The following is a 22,429-nucleotide window of genomic DNA, read 5'->3' on the forward strand; positions in this document are numbered from 1 at the left end:
ACAGGTATAGATTCATATGGAGCTCCAGTGAAATCAATACAAAGCAGCAAGCCAATGTTTTTTTCCCTTGGCTTTTTTTTTGCCAATGCTTGTTTTATCTTGGCCTTCTTTTGTCACAAGGGGGAGATATTTACTATTTAAAAAGCTATGTCATTGAAAACCATTTACTTATTGATACGAATGTTTCTAGAGAAAGGCAAGACTAGGTTACCCCTAACAAACCTGTGTTGGGGGAGTCATGTCAGTGCTTAATTTGAGCCGGTGGTTTCCGGCGCTCTGCATCGGCACTTATGACAGCTGCCACATGGTGGCGCTGTTTGCATAAATTAGAGATGAGCAGAACAGCAATTTTTTATTAATTCAGTATGCATTAAAACAACGAATTCCTGTCGCCCAAGCTATTTTTATAGCTTTAGGGGCCTAGTATAGTCTGAATTGTCACACTTGTAGCAGTGTGCTGGTTAGTAGTTGTGTAGGTTCTGTCACTGGCAGCGCCGGCAGTTCCAATGTGTGCTGCAAGCTACAGAGGTCTCCTGACTAGAGCCCTGGCTCTATTATGTTTACAAATTAAGCACTGGTCGTGTTCCCCTTTGATGACAGCTGTTGTGTGAACTTTTTGGAGGAAGGCAAAATGTCATTGTGTTTAGGGTAGCAAAACCCCCAGCCGTAGTCTAGTCGCCATGTCAACCTTCCTGCTTTAATTATTTGTGCATGCTCTTTATTGTGTAGGGGCATACCACATTTTATATGTTTTGTGCTGGCAGTCACCACCCAGTGAAAAGCCTGCACTCGGTACATTTTCCCTTCCGTGGCTTCCGATAGGATGCTCTCATGTGCGTGAAGAAAAATTGATCTTTCAATCTGCCCTGCTAGGGTCAATAAAACCCCACGCTCTGCATGTGTGGATATTTCCCTCCACTGGGAGGTGACGCTGCTTTGTGGCTAGGGGCCGTGGAACACGAAGAACCAAGGGGCATATTAGCAACGCTTTGCGATAAATATCGCAAAGCGCGCTTAGCGTCAATTTTTTTACTGCCGGCTATCGCTGGTTTTTATCGCGGAGATAGTGCGTTATTAGCAACGCGCATCTCCAAGGCAATAAAAAAAACAGCGATAGCGGCGAAATGACTGATCATTGCTGGAAATCCAGCGATTGAATTCCTGAGATAGTGAAATCCTTGGTAATAAGCTAAGGTGGTCTCAGCCTGACAATCCACCTCCCATTAAAAAGATGTCTAAGTCAGGTTTCAATCAGGCGTTAGGAACCAGCGATAATCGCGGTTAGAGCGACTTTTTTTTAATCGCAACGCAGGCATTGATAATATGGGGAAGTTGTGTTTACGACTGTTTCCATTTCGTTTTAGTGAGGAACGCCTACTTTGCATGTCATTAGCGATAAATATCGCTGACATGCAAAGCGGCAAAAACACGGACGCTATTGCCAGTAAACTATCGCTAACTGCTGTTAGCGACAACTTGCTAATAGGGTGATAAAAATATCGCGGCTTTAGCTGCAAAAAGTGCCGCTAAAGCGGTGATATTGCCCTGAATAATATGCCCCCAAGTTCGAATCCCGGCCTCCGCTCAACAGCGTGTGATTATGGGCAAATCACTTACTCTCATTTTACTTGAAAAATCCTATAACAGAGTCTGCTTCTGTCGTAAAGCGCACTAATTCCCTCTGGCCAGGTTCGCGCTATAAAAAAAAAAGAGCTTTGTATAATGATTACTAAAACGCTGCTGCTGAACGTAGCTTTAAACGCGCCCCCCCTCAGCCTTTAAAAATGCCCATAAAACTACTTTACAATGATGAGCGTAAACTTGTGTTGTTGGGTTGAGCCTCGTATCTGCTGTGCAGTGTAGACACAGTGCCCTCGGCCGGTCGGTGTCGTGCAAAGAAAGAGAGTCTCTGAAAATACAGCTTTAAAACCAGTTTTTTTTGTTTTGTTTAATAAGCCAAAACCTTTTAGGTACACAAATTTGGAATGCTAATTACTCAAACTTTTTACAATCGGGTGAAGTTTAAAATCTCCTATGCAAGTATTTTTACTTATGCCTACTACCTCTTCTGGGGTTTAGGCCATCAACCAGGACTTTCCAGCCATCTTTGTCCTTGCTTTTTCTTTCAAATTGACTTCATGTGTAACCCATCTCCTTGCAGTCAGCCTCGAGACCTCGACGCCAGGTGTTTCTTCGCCTTCCTCTTTTCCTTTTCTCGACACCAGGTGTTTCGGTTTGCCTGGTGGTGTTTGGATGGTCGTGGTCAAAAGCAGGTGAAATGGCTTTGTGGCTTCCAGGGAATCTCTGACTTTCACCACAAGGCATCATAGCTCTTCGTAAAGGAGATTCCTCTCTCCCCAAGGCAAGGTAGACTTTTGGCTTTTTGGGATACGTATTCGTAGCTAATATTTTTTTACATGGTGGGGTAGCTAGCTCCGTGGATAGCCCTCCTCCTTTTGCAGCTGAGCTTGGGACCGGCCACTGTGGAGTTTAATTTTTTTTTTTTATAAAGCTCTCCATAATGCATGTCTGCCGTTAAAGAGCTAACAACTAAAAGAGTTGGAATTAATGTTTCTCAATTTATTAACCTCTTACATTCTGGAGGGCTAATTTGGCCTGACCCACACACCACAAAGGAGTTAAGCAATGATCTTTGAACTGAAGGGCAGCTTTCCCATCACCACTGGAGCACACCTCCCTCACCAGGCTTTCTGCCCTCCCCCCCCCCCCCCCAGTTTCATTTGATAACCTAATGCCTTCTGGGAGTTGTAGTCTTGCTTTCTCATCCCTTGAACTGAAGAACAATTACAATTGTTAAAATTCTAATAGAAAAGGGCAGAGCTGGGAAAATGGCATGCTGCCGACAAGGAACGAGGTGGCTAGTAAAACTGTTATCGATCACGCCACTCAAACATATGTTTACATCAATAACATTCCAATAGTTAATAAAATACCTGTCGAAATAAAAGCTGTCTAAATTACACGTTCAGCCCAATTTTTGAATTTGGTTTGTAAACTAAAGTGCTGATGAAATGGACCAATCTGTCAGATCCTGCCCATGGGCTTTTCGAACGGGGTCCAGGGTACTGGTAACTTGAAATGTCCAAAGTCCACACCCGTAGTCCAGAAGACACTGGACAAAGGAGCAGGCCGTGCACCGCAAGTATTCTGCAAGGGTGCAAGGCAACGGACATACCCGAAGGCAGCACTACGTGGGCAGTGGCCCCTGGGCATGTCAACAGGCTGTGTGCCATCCAGTACAGAGACCTTTAAGGCAAGGTAAAAGTTGGCTCTGACCCAAGGCCCCAGCCTTTCAGGAAGTCCCTTGAGAGATCTGGTTCTGTTTTCCACACGGTTGTTCCCCGATGCCCTTGAATGATTTTTAAATATAGATTCTTTTAAATACCATTGCCCTCTAATTTTTTATTAACATGGGGAGAGGAGTTGGCCAAAGGCAAGGGCCGTCAACCTCAAATCTGGGGAATCGGGTTCGAGTCTCGGCAGGGACGCGCAACATGCAGTGATTCTGGGAAAATCTCCTAATCTCCCCATGCCTAACAAAAAATGAATGTGTCCTCATGTAACGCAACTGGTGCTTGTGTAAAGCGCTCTGCTACCCGATACCTTCGGGTCAAGTTCGCGCTATATAAAACTCTGTAAAAAAATCAAAAAAAACACAGGGAATGTGTGGGAGTCTGTTAGATATTTTGCAGAGAAATCTTGTGTTTGTGTTGTTCAACAGGATGTAGCATTTATTTAAAAAGTCCATTTGAGATCGAAACAGGACCTCACATAAGCGAAATGTCAGTGGGTCACAGAGATTATTTGCAGTAATGTTAGTGAGCTGCTGCCCTGTGACAATATTGAAAATGCATCACTATCCCTGAATATTAGATGGAAACACATTTAGAGTTTGGACCAGTCTGCCCGTGCAGTGTCAGTGACCTGGCTAAAGAGAGCTTGAAAAAAAGCTGGAATTGGATCATAAAGTCAAAGCTGTTCCGAACAGGGGCGCCAAAAACATGTTTGGTCCAGAGCCCCCAAAATCCTTAAGATTTTCCCAGTCCAGTATATACTGGGTGCAGGGATATTGGAAACAGGGCGGGGTCAAAGACCAGGCCTTGGAACCAATGCCATCTGGGCAGGGCAGCTTTCAGGGCAGGCGCGAAGAGCACTGAGACACAAGATGGGACCAATGTCAGGTAGTTTTAAAAAAGCCCAAACCATTTAGAAAACAATTTTGTTCAGTGATGATATCTTAGTCTACTTATATCAGTAACCAGTCAGCATTAATGCAAACAGAAAACTATCTTTGAGGGAGTTCTGTTGAAAGGACTTTATGAATGTAATACAAAATATAACACAACGTAACTGTCCCATTTGTAGTGACCTCTTCGGTCATAATGCCCACGAATGCACAGCCTATGACCTCACACACAGAGTCCATGACACACAGTACAGTAAGGGAGCCGATCCTCATGGTATTTACACTTTTTGACCATTATATGTCTTGATTGAAAGTTTAAAATAATTGTGATTGCTTAAGAAGTCATTACTAACATTTGTGAACCTTAAAGTTGAGATTCTTTTCTGAATTAATTGTGTAAACTCAGGAGCATCCACTGGTCCATGAAAGGTTGAGATCCGCAGGAGCAGAGTTGAAAGAACTTTGGTTTTACCAACAATTTTTAAGTACAACCGCATAAGTAATTGTAGGATTGCTCTGCCATTTTTCTACGAAACAGAAACTCGCATTTTAATTTCTTTGTCCAGCGATAAAGGACTCTGGTACATTTTTGTACATTTGTAGTAAACCTGGGCCTTGCGATTATTCTTTACTAGGAAATTAAGTGTAACTAACAAATTTGTTTACGCAGGATACTACTATTTTTTCTTGTAAACAAATCTCCAGACCTTATTTTTTTATTCTACAATTTTCAGTGATAAACAACTTTCTTGTACATTTCAATTAAAGATGGGATTTGGAGTTATGTGTTCCCTGGGGAAATACATATAGGGGCATAGTTCACGCAACGCAGGCCGCAAGTAAAGTTGCTGATTTGCATGAACAGGAGAGCGTTGAAAAGTGCCACATCGATCATGATATGACGCTCTTCACCCGTCGCCCCCTGCTGGCTGATTTAAGGATGCCTAGAGCTAACGCCTGCGCCCTTGACCACGGTGCATGGATGCCTGCATTCGTAGGCAGGATTGTTTGTGCAGAAAGAAACACCTTCCTGCACAATTCAATCCCCAGAGTCGTATTCTCCTTTCTATGTGTGCTGCACACATGGAAACAGGAAGTAAGATAATTCTCCTTGTTACACCTCTTTTGGGTAAGCGTATCATTTGGCCACAAACCCAGGTGGTTTACAAGTCTTTATAAATCAGAGTTTGCATCAGCATACATGGGTGGATGAGTGGGAATTCCCATCCCCCACCCATGAAATGCATACCCCACACATAGGAACACAAGACAGCACTATGCACTGCATTACTTTGTATTGACTAAACCATGCAAAGTCACGCAAAGACTTTGTGTAGCTTAGTAAATACCAAAAATTATTTTGTATTGGGCAAGGCTTTACGTAGGAGGGAAAAAGTGTGGTGGTTCCTAAAAGGGGCTTGGCCTATGTATTAAGGGTGTGGCTTAAACATGGCATCTCAATTTTTGTGGTTTCCACAGTGTGCCACCTGACCAGTATTTTGGTGCCTCTCTGAGCTTTCTGGTTTTGCATCCAGATATATGACACAACAACTGACATACACCTAACACCAGCCAGCTCTATTGGCTTTGCCGGTGGTTGTTAAGTGTTTAACATAAATGAGTTACATCAACGATTTTGTTGTAAATAATTCTTGCTGAAAATGTTCTCATTCTGAAATGATGAGACCGTGGATTGAACATTACTGATACTTGTGGAAGGGTCGTGGTCTTCAGAGTGTCAATCACTGCTCCTATATTCACTCTATGTTAGACAAAATCACCCTTTTTTTTCTATACTTCACCTCCATCCGGATATCTTACAGCTCTTCACTTTCATCTTCAGCACCATCTATTCACTCTCTCCTGAATGCACTTCCTCACATCTCCTTCTCTTCACCACCCACAAACATGTAACACACCCACTCCCCGAAACATTGCATTTTCTTTTACTTTTGTATTGCCAACATTTTTACACATGGGTACGTCCTTTACAACCATTTAATCAGAATGACGATTGCAAATGCAACATGTGACCAATGCTCTGTGCACTCAGCAGAGAGGCCAAGAATTGTATGGGCGTGTATTCTGAAGACCTTTCTGACCCACTGGCAGGCACTGGGAGAAACTCTGGATGTACGATGTTACAACGCGAGTTTTTACAACGCGTACCATTACATCGCAGTCGTTACAACGACTGGGATGTTACCACGCCATGCCTTTACAACGCAAGTCTTTACATCGACTTGCACTAGATGGCGTGCTAACATTAGAAAAGTGTAATTTACTATTCCAACTCCAGTCCACTTAACAGTAGGGAAGGTGTTGGGATAGTTAACTACACTATTTGTAATGTTAGCACGCCATCTAGCGCAAGTCGATGTAAAGACTTGCGTTGTAATGGCATGGCGTGGTAACATCGCAGTCGTTGTAATGATTGCGATGTAACAGCATCGCGGTGTACTAACCGCGATGTAAAGGATGTTGCCCAGAAACTCTCACTGCCTTCAGCCTCAACCCCAACCCCAAAGCTCTCAAACGTGGCCCTTTAAAAACACTTGGAGGCGACTCAGTTCAAAGTTTGCACTATACAAAGATAGTATGCCACATGGAACAAAATAAACAACGGACCCTCCTGGAACTTGCAAACACTCTAAGGGAATACAAGATTAAGTAAAACATTTGGAATACAAACAGGCATTAAACTGTTGGCATGCAGTACCCTAATGTTTTTATTTATTGTTTAGAAATCGATCAGTGTTTTTCCCCGCAAAGTTAAGCACATTTAAATAGAGCCTGACTTGGACCTGTTTCAATGTCCATTTTTAATTGGGGCTGCACCACAAGGGGATGCGATCCATGCGTAAAGCATAGTAAATCAGGACATAAGTCTCCAGAGGGGCCTCAATTACACTTTCTGTTTTCTTTTCTTGGAAACAAAAAGCGCTTTCACAAATTCTTTGGCAGGTCTTTTTAAAGTCAAGCATGTGACGATAAAAAAGTTTCGTAACGTGTTAAAAAAAAATATGAATGTGACACGGTAGGACATTCATTTGTGTAATATCAATATAACAAATAATAAAATACAAACATAATATTGTTAATAAAACAATCGCTGATCTAATCCTAAAAATGCCTCACTGAATTCATAATCTAAAATAAGACTTTTCCAGTTTAAATATAGACACATTTAGGGCAGCCGCCATGGTGCAAGCCTTCCCCTCTCTTCCTATATTATTCTCAGTCGCGGTGGACAGCATGAAAAGATGCCAGCCGTCCATTCTGGGGAGCTCCATGTGCCTTTCTGAAACTACCCCATTTCTTTCTTTCTGCACCCCAATACGAGTTGCCGCTGTGGTCTGAGGTCTGTACATGTTCCTCTGCCTGAATGTGCTTCTGTAGAGGCGGCCAGCCCTTCCTTCTTGTGCAGATCGCACAGGGGTCAGGCAGGTCAGGCCTAGTAGTGTTTGCATAAAAGGACTTTTGCAACAGGTGTCCAAAGCCTGTGCCAGGAGTCTGTGCATGATTAGGACTCATAGGGGATACACTTACTGCCCTCTGCTGGATCATTTGGTTAAAGGACTATATTCGAATCTACACTTTCTTTTTAAGTGCATAGAAAATCAGGCTTTTTGTATTCTCGAGAAACCAATGTTATTGTTTTTGGGCACTTGTGATTTTAAATGAAACCGATTCCAAGCAATCTGGCCAAATTTCACTAGTTTGTCTTGTTGTTTTTCTTTGTTTTTAGGAGTTTTCCTTTTTATAAGAACTCTGTTTGGGATATTCTATTCTGTAGTCCATTCACTCTGCTGCAGTTTGAGTTATGGCACCCCTGAGCGCCCTCCAGCTATTCTTCAAGGAATTAACGGGGTTGTTGAGCGGTTGGCTCTGCCTATCACCCCCCATAAATTGGCAGTCCACCAGTCCTGCCAAACCCAGGGATGCCCTGCCTCATTTAGTGGAGAGGGCATCGGAGGGTTGTTGAAAGCGGAGAGTCAGATGGTGGCCCAACCACTGCAGTGCTTAATTTGTGTAAAAAAAAAAAGTTCCAAGGCGCTCATCAGGAGGCCACTGCAGCTTGCACCATCTTTTACCCCGCCAGCTCGGTCACTGACAGTATAAACACACCTACTAACCATCACACTCCTAAAAGTGTGACAATTCAAAGAATTTCGGACACCTAAAGCTATAAGAATGGCTTGGGTGGCATTTATTAGTCATTTTTAATGTATATTGAATTAATAGATGACTATTGTTCTCACATATAAATAAGACAAATAGCGCCATCATGTGGCAGAAAGTCTTAACGCCAAAGTTGTAATTGAAGTGCAGGTGCCCAGCACTGGAAACTACCTGCTCAAATTAAGCACTGCACCAGTGAAAACCCATGGTAAGCTGTTACATCGGCCACTAAGCCACATGCTCACAGAGACAGTGGGCTGGTCTTACTCTCACAAGTGTTTTTTGCTTGGCACTGCCTTGCAATGCATGATGGTCCCCGGCAGGGAAAGCAAACAGTGATCACAATTTACCATGGAAAAAGTTTCTGTGCATCAGGACCCTTTCCTTTTTTCTTTTTTTTGGGGTAAGTTTTTCAAAAACAAAGTACAGATTTTGACCTGGAGAAATGTAACGAGTGTTGCAATATTTGACGCATCTGATAATTATCAAATGCATTAATGAAAAACAAACTCGAAATTCCGTCCTGGAATTCAACGAGCAACTTGTAACTGGGGCTTAAACAAGGCTTGAACATGTCAATGTCACTAAGAAATGCCCTTGGATTGCTGCTGCAGGGCCACTGACCAGTCAGTTGTCTAGCTAAGACATGATGCACACAAACCTTGATAGCTACACCATAGGGGCCTCATTTATGAGGTTTTGCCATAGGACAGCGCCGCAGGCGTTCCTGCTGCGCTGCCCTATGGCAAAAGAAAAGGGCAGGAATGAGCCGTATCTATCAGATAGAGCGCATTCCTCTCTTTTTCCCCTGCGCCGGCACATAATGGGCTGCTCTGCATCAAGGCAGACACCTTTACGCCATGGTGCAAGGGTGCCTGCGTTGGGGGGGGGTGATTATTTTTGTGCAGGATGGTAACCTTCCTGCACAAAAAAATCACAAGAGGCGTGTTCCTCTTTCTATGTGTGCTGCAAAATGCAGCACACACAAAAAACCAAAAAACAAGGAGAAATAAAGATATTTCTCGTAAATCTGGGGCAGTGTCAAAAGGCCATGGCTGTTGCTGGGAACACTCCCAGCAACACCCATTGCACACCCCTTTAACACAGAAAACTGTGTTAAAGGGGACAATATTTACGAGGCAGCATTAAGCCAAAACAAGTGGCGTAGTGCTACTTCGTAAATATGGAGCAGGCTCCTGGGCAACGGAACATCACAAAAAGTGAAATGAGGCCCTTATCTTTAGCTTTACAAACCCCACTCATCCTCTTATTTTTGTGGACCGGCACTTATTTTTCCTGTATCAGATATTTACAGAGTGCAAGAGAGGGAAAAACATACAGATCTGAAAAACAGAGGAAGAGAAAGATGACAAAACTGTCACAAACAGAAAGCAGTAACCTGCAAGTGCAAGAAAACGGGCCAGGGAGTGTCTGGTAGTGGAATAAAGAATAACAGCCTTGGTATTCTGTGTACTGATGTTTAAGTGCACGACCACTGGCATCTGAGCAGAGCTTTGGGCACTGCCACTCTTCCTTTCACAAATCAAGAAATGCCACCAGCAGTGTCTCCATTCTCAGTATACCATTTCAGGACTCCCTGGACACCAAAATGCAACTGTCTGATGATCTGTGCATCTAAGTAGGTTTGTGCTGAATACGCATAACTTGGACTTCTATATTCACATGTAATTTCTAGAAAATATGCATATTTATTTTTTGCAATTTTATACAGTGCAAACCTGGCCCTGGGCATTGGAGCACGAGATTACATTGTACAAGGTCACTATTTTCTGTTAGGCACAGGGAGATGAAGTGATTTGCCCAAAATCACAGGATGTTGAGCCTAAGCCAGGAGTCACACCCAACTCCACAGCTCCAAAGTCGTCAGCTCTGGCCATTAGGCCACATCGCAAACAAAAAGATGATAGAGTGCTGACGTGGGCCCCTTGCTCGCTACGCCACCGGTTTCAAGCTAGCCTGGCTGATATGGGGTGTTACCTCGAAGCCGGTCCTAGGATGCTTGTTTTCCGGTCCTGGGAGGACATGGCCTGGCAGTTTGGGCTGAACTGTTTCCATGAGAAGCAAGGTCAAGGCTGATTTGCATATGACTGGGTATCAACTGGAATGGCGTGGCGAGTAAAATAACGATGGATTAAACCCAGGTCTTTTACTGGGGGTGAATGTTTGACAATGTTCAGCATTCCGCCCATCATCTTTTTTTGTGTTGCATTAGGCCACATCCCCTTCCCATAATTATGTAAAATGTAAAACCAGCATTTTGCCAAAAAAAAACAGAAGTGCAAACAGCAGGCACCTGTGTTCTCGTTGTTCGCGTTGCTCTTGTGTGTTCATGCTAAATTTTCCTGCAAACAGTGTGGGACGTGACATGGTACAATAGCATAATTTTGGGAATTTAGCATAACAAGCAAAATTACACATGATTATGCTGGTGTAATTGAAATTTAGCCTGGCCAGCATATTAGTCCGACAAGTCATTAGACACTTCCCTCAGTATGTCTACGAGAAAGGACCTAAGCTGGGGTGCCACAGACTGAGGCATTGGGCACAGTTCTTCCTCATCTCCCTGCTATGGCTCCCACCTCCCCTCTATCTTACGTATTCTCGCAACATTGTTTTCTTTACTGTACCTTACTATGCTCTTGTAACTGATGTAACTTGTAACACACGATACCCTGGTAAAGCGCTTGGTACCTCCGGGTCTAGCCAGCGCTATATAAAACTTGTCAAATCATATCAAATCAAAACTGTTCTCCTGAACGCCGAGACCTTAGCAACATGGCTGATGCCCGGTGGAGCTGCTAGACAGCTATAGAGGAGACTGGCCCTGGTTTAACCCTCGACCGTCATCTACCCAGCCGGACATTGGACACAGTTTCTCCTTGTCTCCCGGCTATTGCTCCTTCCTCCCCTCCCTCCCACGAATTCTTGCAACCTTGTTTTGTTTACTGTACCTTACTATGCTCTTGCAACTGATGTAACCTGTAACGCAACGATCCTAAATGTAAAGCGCTCTGATACCCTCTGGGGTCTGGTTCGCACTATATAAAACTTTATAAATAAATAAAATAAGGTGACGTCCTTCCTCAGATTATCCAGTCGTTCCAGTATTGCAGTTACTGGTGATGCTCTTAATCGTCTGCTGTGAACTTGAGCAGATCTTTTACTGCTTCGCCTGCGACTGAAGTCTACCCTGATCTTTTTATCCTGCTCTCTTTCCACATTCACAACTTTATATGATTACTCCTCCAGTAATATTTCCACAGGTCCACCTTACAGTCCCTGAAGTTCTTTTCACAGCAGCTTCCTTCCTCGTCTCATTTATGGAGCTCCAGAAGGTCCTCTTGCCTACGTTCACTCCAAATAATCAGGGTGGTTTGCAGATCCTCACTTGTGCCCACTTCAGTGCGATTCACTATGGTTAGAAGAAGCCCCTCCTGAGTGCCGTGGTGCCTTCGAGGCCATATAGGGTGCGAGATCATAGCTGAGTCGCCAATCATTTTCCACAGCACTAGTGTGTCCGCCACACTCCTCTGCTTCGATTCAGGACCTTGGCTGATCGTCAGCGACAAAACCTGGTGCCAGGTGGTCCGGCTCTCCTCCGGATAGTAGCATGTGGTTTCACGTCATTGGAGGACCACTCAAGGTGGGAGGGGAATCCGTCAGGCGGCGCGGGAGGCTTCAGTGTCCACTTGACTACATCAGATCCTGGCGACATGCTTGGGAGGATGGTTGGGGTGGGGGGTGCTGTTGGGGGAGATTTGACGGGGAGAGGGGGGGGGGGGGTCTTTTGATTGTGTTACTTTATGGTAATGGACCCCTCTTGTGGACGGTCTGCATTCTTGTACGGACGTCTTATGAGAAGAGAGATATGCCGTTGAGCTCCGATTGGCGGGCTGATCGATTCACTACATCCTGGTTCATCTGGGTGGCCTGTTAGGGGGCAGGGGATTTGAATATGTTATCTTGTGAAACTCAATAAAAGTCTGTTTAAAAAAAAAAATTGGAGGACCACTCAAAGTCAACACATTCCCCTCCAATAGAGACCATCACCTTCCTCATTCCTTGATCATCACTTGCTTATACACCATGGCTCCTGTCATGCCTATAGCTGCCAAGTTTCCAAGGCTCATGCGGGATGAGGTGCTCCAGGCCAGGCTTTTCCTTTCAATCAATCATTTATAGAGCATGGCAAGTCACCCCTAGGGGTCTCGAGGCGCTTTGAATTCTGAAACGTGTAGTGCTGGTTTTACAAGACTAGACTAGTCTCACAATTCAAAGAAAAATGTCGACTAGGGTAGCTAGTCACACATGAACATGGGATGTTTGGTAGCACAGCATACCGCATGGTTCAAAGGTCATCCACGCCTCTCTAGACTGAGCGGCACACAGAATCTGTGGCCCTTCCTAGGATGACTCAAGCTCTCTCCTCAGAAGGCCGCCGTGAACAGGATGGCCACAGCCGAAATTGGTGACTGCTGCAGCACCTGTAGCCTCCCTAAGTTGATCGTGGCAGCGGGAGGGCGCGGTCTCCTTTGCCTCAGACACCAGAACAAGGCACTGCATGGACCTCCATTGCCATATTTAAACATAGAGGGGACCTTAGACTCTCTCCCCTGGCACCTATACTCTGGAGCTCTCCACCTGCACATGGACCTCTGGCTACTCTCTCTTGTTATTGTGGGTGTTGCTGCAGTTTTAGATTTCTGCCTGACTCTACTTTGTTCATTCACCCCCTGCCTGTGACTTCTTCCGGGGCGTGTCCACAGTAAATTAATAAAGATAAACAAGAAAGAACAACTGGCTTCTAAAGATGTCCCGACCTCTCAGAGATAGGGGCGGCTCAGTAGAACATTCTTCTGATGCCCATCCGACATAGCAATAACCGCTTACATTTAACTTATACATATATAGATAGACTATAGCTTGTCTGCTTTACCAATATATTATTCTAGAACTAAATTATTCTAACTTCTCTATCGATAATTGCAATATTTTGTGCAAAACAGCACACAAGAAGTGACCAATGGTAAATCAGTTTACAGTGTTCCGCTATCTAAATAACTCGCATAATAAACTCATATAAATATTGTAAAATGCTGGGTTTGACTCAGCCAATTGGAAGGCATAGGATGCTGACTTATAGTATTGTTATTTTCCTGCTCTCTAATTTTAGAAATCTTGGCACATGTGCATCCAGAAGAAGGAATCATCTGTCTTGTCTGTCTGCCAGGATGGATGACATTGGGGGCACAAATGCTAACAATGTTATTGACTAAATACTATTGTGGCCACCACTTTTGATAGTCCTTGTCACTTTTTCTGCATGTTCCCCTCTGATTTGAGCTTGTTAATACAACTTGGGGCATTATCAGCAGTTATCACTTTCAACAGAGGCAGTGCTTAATTTGAGCCGGTGATTTCCGTTGTTCAGCACTGGGTCTTAATTGTCATCACCGGCACTTATGACAGTCTGCCACATGGTGGCATTGTGTGTCTACTTTAGAGATGAGCACAAACGTTGTTTATTAATTAAATATACATTACAAATGACTAATTCCTGTAGCCCAAGCCATTCTACTAGCTTTAGGGGCCTGGAATAGTCTGAATGGCAACACTTGTAGGAGTGTGATGGGTAATTCTTGTGTTGGTACTGTCACAGGTGCGCTGGCAGGGGCAATAGGTGGGGCAAACTGCAGTGGCCTCCTGACGAGGGCCCTGGCACTTATGTTTTCTACAAGTTAAGCAGTGAGCGGAACTAATAGACCCCCTGCCCGAGATCGCCCTCCTGGGATACGTAGTTAATTTCCCCCAAAAAGTTCGTAAATTTGTGGCCATTTGTCTACTATTGGCCAACAAAAGAGAGGTTGCCATTCATTGGGGTAGCAGGACCGCACCTACAATTAAGGGTTGGATGGGCTGCTTGGCCTCTTGCACCACGAGAAGTGAAGTATATGCTGCCACAATTACCTCTACCTCGAGACCCAGGGACATATGGGGTCCTTTCAGAGACGACCTTGCATCATTGCAGCGAGACCCCCCTCTCAGCTGGAACGGGGCATTGTTCCCACTGGGGTGGGTTAGATGGAACCTACATTGTATAACAGACACTATGCGTTCAACTTCCTTATGACCTTTCTCACCTTTATAATATTCATTGCTTTTGCAGCGGGTATTGGAATGGGATCATTCCTTTATGGGCTGGGCCATGGTACACTTCTGAGGGTTTTGGCCACCACATACTATATGTTGCATTGAATTCGAATGTACTTATTGATGTGTTTTTCCTAACCAAGCCAAGCGAAGCATGTACAAATTCCTTCATCGTCCTTTGAAAATGACTGTGTGTATTCATATGTATCACAATACTTTATGATAAAATGCTAAATAAAGTAAAAAAAAAAAAAAAAGGACTGAGCGGATGGCAATAATGCTCGACAAATAACTAGCAGCTAACTGGAGAACTGGAAGGCTCGATGGTCAGGTCTGCCATTCATCAGACACTCACCATCGCTTAGTGGCCAGAAGAAAATTTCCCTGGCATTTTTGTCCCTTGTTTGAAGGTTAGCCAGAGGGCCCGGCTTGAGGAGTCTGTTCTGACGATGCTTCCTTTCTTGGTCTTGTCTTGAGCAGGTTCAGCAGCTGGTGGAGGACATCAAACACATCCTGGACCAGAGGCTGGACGAGCTGGACTGGATGGACAAAGAAACTAAATCTGCAGCAAGAGCCAAGGTAATCCGGCAAAGACCAGGGGTCCACCATGAATCCAAAGCTCCGGCAGGGTCGGGGCAGGATGGTCTCTACTCAGGCACTACAACATTTATTGAACTCAGAATAGAACACGTAGTAGGTCTGTATACTTAACCTCTATGAAGGTGGACCTGGCAATTCTTAATTTGTGCTGGTGTTTGCCGGTGCTTGGCACCGGCCCTTATTTCTTAACACCAGAATATGTTTATTACAGATGACCACATGGAGGTGCTGTCTATCTACTTTAAATTGAGCCCATCATCTATCTATTCTAAAAAATGAAGGAGGGCCAGAAATGAGGGGAGAGGACTCCATGTCGCATGCAGCGTTGTGTGGTGCACCTCAGCTCTAGATGATATTTTGGGTGGACTCCCAGCTAGAACCCCTAGGGCCGAAGATGCGCTAGCGTGAGATGTTACATAAGAGAGATGGAGGTGGAAGGCAACAGGCAGAAGAACAAACTTGGGTTACTTCCCTGATTTTTGAAAGAGCGGTCAACCCAACGGAACTGAAAGCTATTGGGTTGAGTTGGTTAAGTATGAAGAGAGATAGGCCTTGCTGTGTACTTGATAGGTGATGTGTGTCATGGGTGGTCTATGGGTTTGGTACTATTGATGCAGACCGGCACCAACTCCGCTCCACTCTCTTCCAGCTGCAGTACATGATGGTGATGATTGGGTATCCAGACTTCTTGCTGAAAGCTGAGGCCATCGACAAAGAATATGAAGTAAGTGGGATGATGGGAGGATGAAGCTGAAGGAAGAGGAAGGCGGGGGGATAGCAGGGTCCATTGACCATGCGTGGTGCTTCTGTTTCCTGCAGTTTGAAGTCCATGAGAAGGAATACTTCAAAAACATTCTCAACAGCATCAGGTTCAACATCAAGCTCTCGGTGAAGAAGATTCGGCAGGAGGTGGACAAGTCGACGTGAGTAGCGAAGTTCAGAGCTCCCAGGGTGCATCATGTCATGGTGTGGCCCGTCCACATGTCTGGACGGAGTGGCCAGGTGCAGCGTTGCTGGTAATCCTGAGGGGGCTTCTTGCCTCAGCCTGATGGGCTGGTCTCCCGACCGCGTGAGCATGGTGGATGCAGCCAAGCTTCTAGCGAGGTGGACGGCTCTTGAGACGATCTGGTGAATCTGTTCCCATGGATGGGAGTGCAGGGGGCTGCTGTGCTGGACATAGCAAGTTTGTCATTGTGGTCTGAGTGCTGGTAGCATGGTGGATACCTACTGTAAGGCCTCTGACATCACATGAGAGGCAAAGGTATGCTGGGTTCAACATAATGCGTGGGAGGACCAGCCACTAGCGTAACGAAACTTGAGGGGGGCTCCCCTGCAAGGGAGGTGGAGGGGCCCCCTCCGGACTCAATCAGGAGCTGGCCAGCCATAGTATTGTGCTAAGGGGGCCATCTAGAGCTTAAACCCCCCCCCCCCGCACCGCGGGGTCTGCGGGGGCCTGTCTCACTCCACTGGGACCAGCTTAAAATTTGTCAAGGCGTTAAAATGCAGGAGTGTGACACTCATTCACGAACAAACATCTCACACAGGCAGAAAGCCTCAAGCCCACAAACACTTACTCCAACACACATCCAATCACTGATAAAGTGACACACGTGGGCGTCCTCAGAAAAATAAGTCAATCATGGACTGACAAACACACATAGCTCCGGTTCTTCCTCTCCTGTTAATATCCACGTACTCACCTTATTCACTGTACAATATTCGCCCCTCCGCTCAGTCACCATTCACATTTTGCTCCACTCCAGGTTGGGGAGGAGGGGTTTGTGGGGAGGAGCCACGCTGTGTTGGGCCTGTCGGGGGGGTGGTTGTAGTTTTCGACTATAGTTAGCCATGATATCACCTGACAGAAATATTGCCCCCTAAATATTGTTCACAAAAATGTCGCTCATTTGTGTGTCAATGTTCTATTAATGACTCTAATGGTGTGACATTTTTGTAAGTGCTGTTGAAGACACAATAATTCTATCAGAAGATACTTTGGTTATGATTCACAAGTTTGGCAATACCTGTGGGGGGAACAAGAGAACTTCGTTCATGTGATGCAGAACGTCCCCCCTAACATTAATACAACCACACAAAGATATTGTGAAGCTACAGCACTTCGAAAATTATTACGGTGTTTATTTAATGTCTTATGGGCTGGTGTGCACAAATAAATAGCGCGCAGACCCACACTAGGCGGCACGCTTCATTATCTGGGCTCCTCCTCACCTGCAGTGATTGAATGCTGCAAGGTGGGCTCACCAAACAACTTTTTTATGAGCGATATATGTGTGTGGTATTTGCCATATCTGCTGGAACATTGTTAATATGGTTTTAATTAGTTTAGATATGTATTAAGAGGGAAAACATGTTCCATTTCCTTCCTCTTCCCCCTCATGGTGACAATTGAAGAAGGGGTATGGAATTTTTAATTAGAAAACCTCCCTTCTAACAGATTGGTCAGTCAACATGTTTCTGCCCATTCCTAGATGAGCTGTCGTTCCCAGGCATTCTTCAGGACCTAAGATGAGCTTTGAATTCTACCCTATTTGTTCTAGCCTTCTTGTTTTCTGTTCAAGTGTTGTGAAATTGTATAAAGGAAGAAAAAACCTGTGCATAAGGAATGTACAGGGAGCTCCTGTGCTGAATATGTTCCTAAAAATTGAAAGCCAGAGATTTGCTAATCACTTACAGCCATTTAAGTTGGTCACGCATGAACTCATACCCCCTTGCCATTGTACTGTGGTCAATTTCTCATGACCCTTTGTGCCTGTATACCCTCGTAAACACAATCAGCGTCATATTACACCCAACACAGTCGCGAGGACACCGCAATCACACATGTACGTGTTGGTGCGGAATCTTAAAACCCACCAAGTCTAATCTATATTCAGGATTCTTTTGCTGGGGGAACGGAAGACCACTTGTTGCCCAATTAGGAGTGATGCTCTAATCCCTCCTTCACTGTAGGTCGAACACGTATTAGTGCCTCAAAATTCGAGTCAGCTAAGTACTTAAGTAGTGAGAAACTTCCTTCTACCGGCATTTCTTGTGACCCGCTCCTACCTTCCTGACCTGCATGCTGTCAACCACACAAGGCGTCTGTTGGTTTTAAGGGCTGGAAATCTCACTTGGCGGACATGGTGCATCTGCAGCGTGTCACTGAGCTAGGGGCGTGGTGCGTCAGTTTCGAGGGTGGAGTTTCCTAGACTGGGCAATTTGCTTATGTCCACATTGCTAAGCATCTGAAGAATAGGCTGGCTAACCCCAATTTGTCCCTGGTGGGGACATTGCACAAAAGGATGGGCATCTGAGAAGCTCGTCATCACACATATGAAGAAAGGTGGATTTTCCAGATGTTCACTGGTGGGGGGGCATAGTGGGCCTGTCTATTTAGGAGTTTGATTTGAAATGCATATGTCATATTGTCCCTGAATCCTTAATGCTACTTTCTGATTGGTGTTATCCTACAGGTGGCTCCTCCCTCCACAGGCCCTGAATGCCTACTACCTGCCCAACAAGAACCAGATGGGTAAGTAGATCCTGCTACTGTCCTTTAGTTGACGCAGCAGCCTGCGTAGCCCTATGAAAGCATGTCTCATGGACAACCAGGTCTGTCTTAGATTGCCGAGACGTACGAACCCGCTGGCGCGCGGCCACCATGGCATGGAGGCTTGGATGCCGCCATCAATGTTGGGTCCCTGAACAATGCACTATTGACAGCTTATTGACTGTGTTTACTGAAGAACTGAAGCACTGATTTGCTAAAATGGGCATCCTTCAATTATCGCCAGATATCATGACGGTTGTAGCATCTGATAAACGTTTTCTTAGGTCGTGTACAGAAAATAGGATGGACCTCTGGCTCAGGTCATTGTTCATTCTGGGACCCGGATAAGAGTGTGGATCTGCATTCTGCAGGGAGTGTCCACCTAGAAAGACCTCTTAAGTCTGGGGATTTAACAACTACATTGAATTGGCATCAACGACAGAATCAGGCTGCATAGGCGGTCATGGAGCGCTATGCACTTTAGCGCTACGCCTCAGGCTTTTTATAACGTAAAGTAATATGACTCAATGCTACTTGAGCACCCGCACAAAACCTTCAAAATTAAACTCCTAGATTTAAAGTGACCAAGAAGCCACACAAACAAAACCCCCTGATCTCCAGGATACGGATGTGATCCCTCGGCGAACCGAATAGTAGCCAAATGCCGAAAGGTCAACAGTACTTTGAAGTATATTGGTTTGAAGGCATCCAAACATGGTATGTTCACTGGAGGGTTATCAGTGAAATTTCTTCAAATGGTATTGGTTGATACTCAATTTCTTCTAGGAATCTCATTAAACGTCAGTCCTTAAACCACAATTCCGAGTGAGGGCAGTCCCTGTTTGGAAGACATTTGAGGTATGTTCTGTAGGAGCTTCTGTGTTATACATATAGTTGTTACCATATGCACCCCCTTCAGTACACTCCCCACATTCTAACAAGTTGTCGAAAGCTGCACCTGAATGATCATCTGTCTTGATCAGGGCCGGGCTGGCCGTAGTGGGCACCGGGCATTTCCCCGGTGGGTTGCCAGGGTAGGGGCTAGTTTTGGGCCCCTGGGGGGGCCGTTTTTGTTACCGGGGGCTGCGGAACCTCCAGCAACAACCTGCTAGGCCACACCCCCCCCCCCCACCCACACCGGGGCTGACCAAGCAGTTTGCCAGGGCCGGTTTCTGTTCCCAGTCCGGGAGTGGTCTTGAGTCTACCCTAAAAGATTCCCACAGCAGACATTGTTTTCTTTTGTTCAAAAGTTTCCAGTTGCCTTCATACCAGGATTATTTTCATGTCATAATTTGATTTTGGAAAGTAAAATCCCTGATTACTTCAATGACTTAATTAGGCCCCATACATTTCTGGTACTAAAGGGCTAGGGTCCAGGGGCCGCATTTCACATGCTGCGCATTTTTCATCATTGTGCTGGACGCACCGTTAAAAAGGCACACCCAGTGAAATGTAGGAACGTGTGCCGCATTATGGAGAATGTGTTGCCCTTAGGGCAGCCGCAAACTCGCTCTCCCCTGGAGGCAGCGCATTGAAGTGAAAAATAGAGCGGCTACTTTAAAGCCGCTCGGTGTTTCATTGTGCAGGTGGCAACCCGCCTACCCTTTTAAAGAGGATTAGAGATCCCTTTGCAGGTGGGTGCAGTCAGTGACTGCACCCACCTGCAAGGGCATGTCTGGGGGTCCATAGGACCCCCTTTCCTCTCTCTGGAGGGCTGCTCTCAGGAGACGCACTGACAGTGCACCACCTTTTACGTGGCGCACTGTCAGTGCGCCTCCTGAGGGATTTTTGGCCTCTGCGTTCACATCGGTAATGTGGTGCGGGCGCAGAGGCAAAGGGATTCCCTCATTTGCATGGGGAACGCCCTTATGCAAATGAGAGTACGCCCCCTTGAAGATAGCACTGGTGTTTTATGTGCACCGGTGCTATTGGTATTACAGAAGGGGCCACACAAGCGTCTGCGGCCCCTTCTGTAATACCAAAGTGCCCCGGGGGCACGCAAAGCAGGCCGTTTCTGTAACACGGCCCCAGATGTACTAAGCCATAAGGCCATCACACACGTTGCATTGCACCAAATACCAGGGTTTTCATCCTCTACAGGGCTTCTTAGTATGCGCGAAGCCCATTTCGTGATTCAGTAAGTTCTTACCAAATCGCAAAATGGGTTTAGAAATACATACCAAATTGCACTTTGGATGGGGCTAGTTCAGGGCATCCCTTCCAAACCGCGAATCAGATTGTTTTGTATCAGTCGGTCGCAAACCATTGATAGGTTCAGGCACTTCAGAGGAAGTGGGAAGCCTTCTCTTTTGTGGAAGTGAAGAAAAGTTTTCCAGGGAGAGGTAGTGGTCCAGAGAACCCCTGTCAACTATTAAAAATATTTTTTTAAAGTATTTTACTTTAAGTGCAGGATCCTTACCTCTAAGGAAACCGGGCTGCATTAAAAAAAATATATATTTAAACGCGATCACAGACAATAGTGGTCTACAGACTCAAGCAGGCCACTGTCACTCTTATTGCCACCAATCAGAGTAAGTCGCAATTTGTGGCCTACCTCATGAATAGTAATGAGGTAGGTGGGATTGCAACCCACTGTGAATCTTTATCTTGTAATCTAACTTATTGATACATAGGTCAGTTCCCAAAATAATTTAGTTGTCTCATAAATACTGGTCGTAAATTGTGCCAATATTTCACAACCAATTGTTCATACATCTGGACCTAGCTTAATTGTGAGACCTAATTTTGGACTTTTTGTTCTTTTATAAAATATTATAAAATATACTGGCTGCATCATTGACCAGTTCACAAAGGTAAGTATTCATGAGTACATTTAATCTGATATATTTACTACTCTTATATATTTACTACTACACCTAGATGTAGCCATGATTTTGTTTGCTATATACCATTTCTGAGTGTAGATTTACACCGAGGTGTACACTTGCATGTCTCCACCTCTCTGGATCAGTGAGTGCAACCTCTTGCAAGAGGATTTAAGAAAGCACAGTTACTACCATTAACTTTGAAAAGATAATTGATGTTCATCACCGCAGGAAAGCATTTTGTATGTGAAAATATAGAGAAAATTGTGAAAGTTTATTATTCTTTAAAAAAAATATGAAACATATTTGAATGTAGAATGTAAATGAAAGTTCATTGAAAATATTTATTATTACCTCGAAGTAATAGAATAAAACATTACAGCACATCAACTCTTCAAATTGAACATGTATTAAATAATTAATAAATTAAATATATCGATTACACTTATAAAGAAAAGAATATGTTCACCCTTAGTAACTTTTTTTTATTCTTTTTAGTAAATTTTGTTATTCACTGTGTTGAACTAGTTCAACCTATTTTAATTCAATTACAGTTTAATTTTTTTAATAAGTTTACCGTAAACATTTTAAATAATAAATAATCAATCATTCTGTGTAAATACCTCTTATTAAAGCTAATTAACGTGGGTTAACATGGGTTACCAGTAGGCATGAGTAGAATTTTCAGAATTTGTTCTTGCGTTATTACATGAAATTCTGGGAAATTTATGCATAATTACATGAAATGGAAACCCATCATTTAGCACTATATTTTAGTGAGAAATACGTTCTCACATCAATTATTGTTATAAGGACACAGTCACACTAAACTTTTTTTGCAAAAACACAATTCCTGCAAACAACGTTATGCTTGCATTGCAATTTTGCCATGAA

The 22,429-nt window shown here is 44.5% G+C and overlaps 1 protein-coding gene across 2 annotated transcripts in view; it reads left to right on the forward strand.

The window, feature by feature from the left end:
• The window catches only part of ECEL1 (endothelin converting enzyme like 1), a 565,411-nt gene that overhangs the window by 485,185 nt on the left and 57,797 nt on the right, over positions 1-22,429 (forward strand). For both annotated transcript variants that reach the window (XM_085635691.1, XM_085635690.1), the window contains exons 9-12: positions 15,041-15,139; positions 15,810-15,884; positions 15,980-16,083; positions 18,634-18,692. In XM_085635691.1, the coding sequence (XP_085491817.1) occupies positions 15,041-15,139; positions 15,810-15,884; positions 15,980-16,083; positions 18,634-18,692 (337 nt within the window). The remainder of the gene's footprint in view (positions 1-15,040; positions 15,140-15,809; positions 15,885-15,979; positions 16,084-18,633; positions 18,693-22,429) is intronic.

Source organism: Triturus cristatus, chromosome 11 (assembly GCF_964204655.1).
Source record: "Triturus cristatus chromosome 11, aTriCri1.1, whole genome shotgun sequence".
NCBI lineage: Eukaryota > Metazoa > Chordata > Amphibia > Caudata > Salamandridae > Triturus > Triturus cristatus.